This window comes from Notothenia coriiceps, unplaced genomic scaffold, assembly GCF_000735185.1.
Source record: "Notothenia coriiceps isolate Sejong01 unplaced genomic scaffold, NC01 NC01_scaffold00000011, whole genome shotgun sequence".
Taxonomy (NCBI): domain Eukaryota; kingdom Metazoa; phylum Chordata; class Actinopteri; order Perciformes; family Nototheniidae; genus Notothenia; species Notothenia coriiceps.
In genome coordinates, this window is record NW_011332712.1 from 1,642 (window position 1) to 5,572 (window position 3,931).

A 3,931-nucleotide genomic window follows, 5' to 3' on the forward strand; every position below is an offset into this window, starting at 1 on the left:
TTTTTATTTAGAAAAAAAAAAAATTATTTGAAAAATTGGTTTTATTTTGAAAAATATCTTCTTTATATCTTTTTTATTTTTGAAAAATATCTTTTTTATGTTGAAAAATATCTTTTTTATTTTTGTTTGTCGTCCTCCAGCAGGAGACGAGAGGATCGCAGTCCCAGCGTTGAGATCATCTACGAGGGAACCATCCCCCCCAACGCAGCCCACCCCCCCGCTAGGAAACGCCGCAGGAAACGCCAACGCAAGACCCAGCACAGCAGGTACTAAACAGATTCATTAACATATAACTAAATATATAATGTACAGTAACAGTCAAAAGTTTGGACACACCTTCTCTATCGAAGGTTTTTATTTATTTGTATTATTTTTTACTTTGTAGATTAATACTGAAGACATCAAAACTATGAAAGAACACATGTGGAATTATCTAGTAAACAAAAAAGTGTAAAAAATCCAGAATATGATTTTTATTTGATATTCTTCAGAGTAGCCCCTTTTGCCTTGATGACAGCTTTACTCACTCTGGGCGTCTCCTAAGCCCCGGCCACACGAGGACGATAACGGTCGTATCTGCTACAGTTCACGATCAGATAGACGTTCGGCCACACGAGGCCGACATGGAAACGCATATATTATTCTTATATTATTATATAGAGTCGTTAACTGTTTGACTGCTGTTGTAATACGAGTTGTCATAATCTGTCAAATTAAAATGCTATAAACTGTTTTTTTTTCTTTAGTTCTCCGGTCATCATCACGCTGGATAGCGACAGCAGCCACGAGGCTAACAACAACAACAGCAGCTGCAGCAGCAGTCCAATCAGCAGCCAGCAGACCGTTGACTTCTCAGACCTTCCTCCCCTCCCATTGGTCCATCCCTCCGGAGTGGGTGGGGCTTTGAGCGGTGAAATCGGCGATCTTCCCGTCGACATCCTGGATCCAATCGCCATCAACAGTGACATCGATGTGGAAAACTTTGAAGTGGGCGGGTCTTCATTGGACGAGGAGCCAATCAGAACGCCCGATTTATCCGATGATGCGGAGGTCACAAATTCACAGCGTAAAAGAAAGTCGATTTCTGACAGCCGTTTGTTAGCGAGGATCCTCAACGACCTGCAGGGAATCAATACGGCTAAATTGAACCCGTTGAACTTCGAGCCACGTGATTCCAGAAGAAATCGCTTTTTAAGGGACGACAATATCGATCATCGGGACTTCGACCCGCCGACGTATCGTAACGCCACCCACCCGTTGACTTATTTTGAGCGGTTAAAAGAAAAGGAAGTCCCGCCTCTCTTAAAACAGGCGAGTCCCGTTCGGACGTACAACAGAAACACGCCGCCACCATTAAAACACAAAGACGCCGGGAGTCCACACCTGTCGCCGATTTCTCCCATTGACCTCCATTCAAATCCCACCATTGACGTGTCTCAAGGTAATCGCGCCATCCCGCCCATCTCAATGCTGAAAAAACATTTCACGAGCGCTCTGGCTCTGAGAGGAGAGCTGGCCTCCACTAGTTCAGCCATTGACTCCCATTCTTCTAAAGTCAGCTTCCATTCCACGAGTCAAAAACCTCCCATTGATTCCCATTCTTCTTCTTCTGAAACTGGCTCCACGAGTGCTGCTTGCTTATCACATCTGGATTTCAACTTGATACCCCCCGCAAAGGAAACCTCATCTTCAACCGTTGACTTGCATCCTGTGAATTCTTTATCTCCCTTTGAATGCCACACGGCCAAGACTGGATGGTCCAATGATAAGCTAGCTAACGCCGACTCTAGGAATAAGACTCTGAGACCAGATTACTGTCATGTTTCACCCGTTGACCTCCATCCTTCCAGCCGGGGTGGAGAAGATTTCTCAGGAGTTTGCTGTAACGACAAATCACCGCCTGTGTTTGTTTCATCCATCGCTGCATTCCCACCAATTGACTCCCACTCTTCCAGTAAGAGAGATAACTTTAGAGGTAGATATGCGCCATCAACAGCTCCAAGCAACAGGTTGTCACCCATTGACATGCATCCTAAGAGTCCAAAACATACCACTGACCTCCACTCTTCAAGTAAGAGATATCACTTTTTGGAAAATCTTACAACCTCTAGAGCTAGCTCGGAGGTAATAACGGCTCCCAGAAGCAGCTATTCACCCATTGACTTGCATCCTAAAAGTCCAAAACATACCACTGACCTCCACTCTTTAAGTAGGAGAGATAACTTTTTGGAAAGTCTTTCAACCTCTAGAGCTAGCTCGGAGGTAATAACGGCTCCCAGAAGCAGCTATTCGCCCATTGACTTGCCTCCTATGAGTCCCAAATCTACCGTTGACCTCCACTCTTTAAGTAGGAGAGATAACTTTTTGGAAAGTCTTTCAACCTCTAGAGCTAGCTCGGAGGTAATAACGGCTCCCAGAAGCAGCTATTCGCCCATTGACTTGCCTCCTATAAGTCCCAAATCTACCGTTGACCTACAAACATCCAGTAAGACAGATAACTTTCCAGAAAGTCTTTCAACTTCTAGAGATAACTCAATGCCAACCACAGCTCCCAGGTTATCACCCATTGACGGGCATCTTAAAATTCCCAAATATACCGCTGACTTCCACTCTTCCAGTAAGAGAGATAAATTGTCAGAAAAGCTTTCAAGATCAGTGTTAACACCGGCTACAAGTGGCAGGTGGTCACCCATTGACTTGCATCCTAAAAGTCCAGAATCTACCGGTGACTTCCACTCTTTCAGCACAACTTCTAAAGGACTGACGAACAACAAAGCATTGTTGTTAGTCAATCATGGGGATGCATTGCCTCATGGGCGCCTGACACCCGTTGACTTGCATGATACGAGTCCCTTTTCCCCCATTAACACACATCCTTCCAGCTCACACTTTAACCACACAGCCTTAACCGCCGCTACCTTCCAAACACCACGTAAAAGAAGCAGTTCTCAGTCCGAGGCTACCATTGACTCCCACTCAAAGCCTCAAAACCACCACAATAGGTTCCCCACTGACGCTCTTTCGCAGAGTAGTCTCCCCATTGACTCTCATCTAAAAAACTCTCGGACGGACAATCACGTGGAGAACCAGTGGAACTCAAACTCACCCATTGACGCCCATTCAGACTCTGCCACGTAGAACACGCACCTGAAATGTATTCAAATAATGAACAGCTGTTTTTTTTTACTTTGTTAATGTGTTGATTTAAAATGTGACGGTTCAGACGACCTTTCGTGAGGCTGGCTCTGAGATTTTATCTTAATTTTTTAATGTTAAGTTAGTTTAAAAAGAGGGGCGAAATAAATAAAAAGTGTAATTTTTTTATTGAACGATCATCTCTCTTCAGGGCCACATGTTTGTGGATGTGACTAAAAGTAAAAATAAAATAAAAAGATTTTAGAAAAGTCGAAATTTGTAAGAAATTCTGAGATTTTTCAAAGACCTAAAAACTTGAAAAATTCATATTTTTTTCAGATATCTGAGCAAAATGACAGAAGTTTACATTTTTACTTTTGGTTTCATCCCAAAAAAAATTCTCGTTTGTCTCCAATCGTTCTCTGTAGATTATCAAGGGTGGAAATGTATCTGGAGGTTTAAAATAAATAAACACTGAATTTCTTTCATTGGTTGGTTTGACTCTCTTATTAATGCAGCCTGCAGCAGTTTGAGGGAAACAGCCATACATTACATTTACCACAGGTTCGCAAGTGTTGAAAATAAATCAAGGGTCGAGTAAAAGTTAAAACAAGTTTTTTTTATAAAGTTTTAATTTCTTGTTGTGTAAGTGTGTGAATGTGTTCAATAAAGGTTTGTTCAGAAAGTGATTCCTAATAAATATAAAGTTCTATTCAGGCCCTTTTGAATATTTTTCTCAAATATCATGACTTTCTTTTCTCTAAAATATTCCACGATTCAACACGATTTAAAAAGA

The 3,931-nt window shown here is 42.2% G+C and overlaps 1 protein-coding gene across 1 annotated transcript in view; it reads left to right on the top strand.

The window, feature by feature from the left end:
• The window catches only part of LOC104942309 (uncharacterized), a gene marked incomplete at its 5' end in the record, with an annotated part of 5,222 nt that extends 1,593 nt beyond the window's left edge, over window positions 1-3,629 (top strand). The window contains 2 exons of the mRNA XM_010767872.1: window positions 141-266; window positions 747-3,629. Coding sequence (XP_010766174.1) covers window positions 141-266; window positions 747-3,138 — 2,518 coding nt within the window. The remainder of the gene's footprint in view (window positions 1-140; window positions 267-746) is intronic.
• Between the last annotated feature and the right edge of the window lie 302 nt (window positions 3,630-3,931).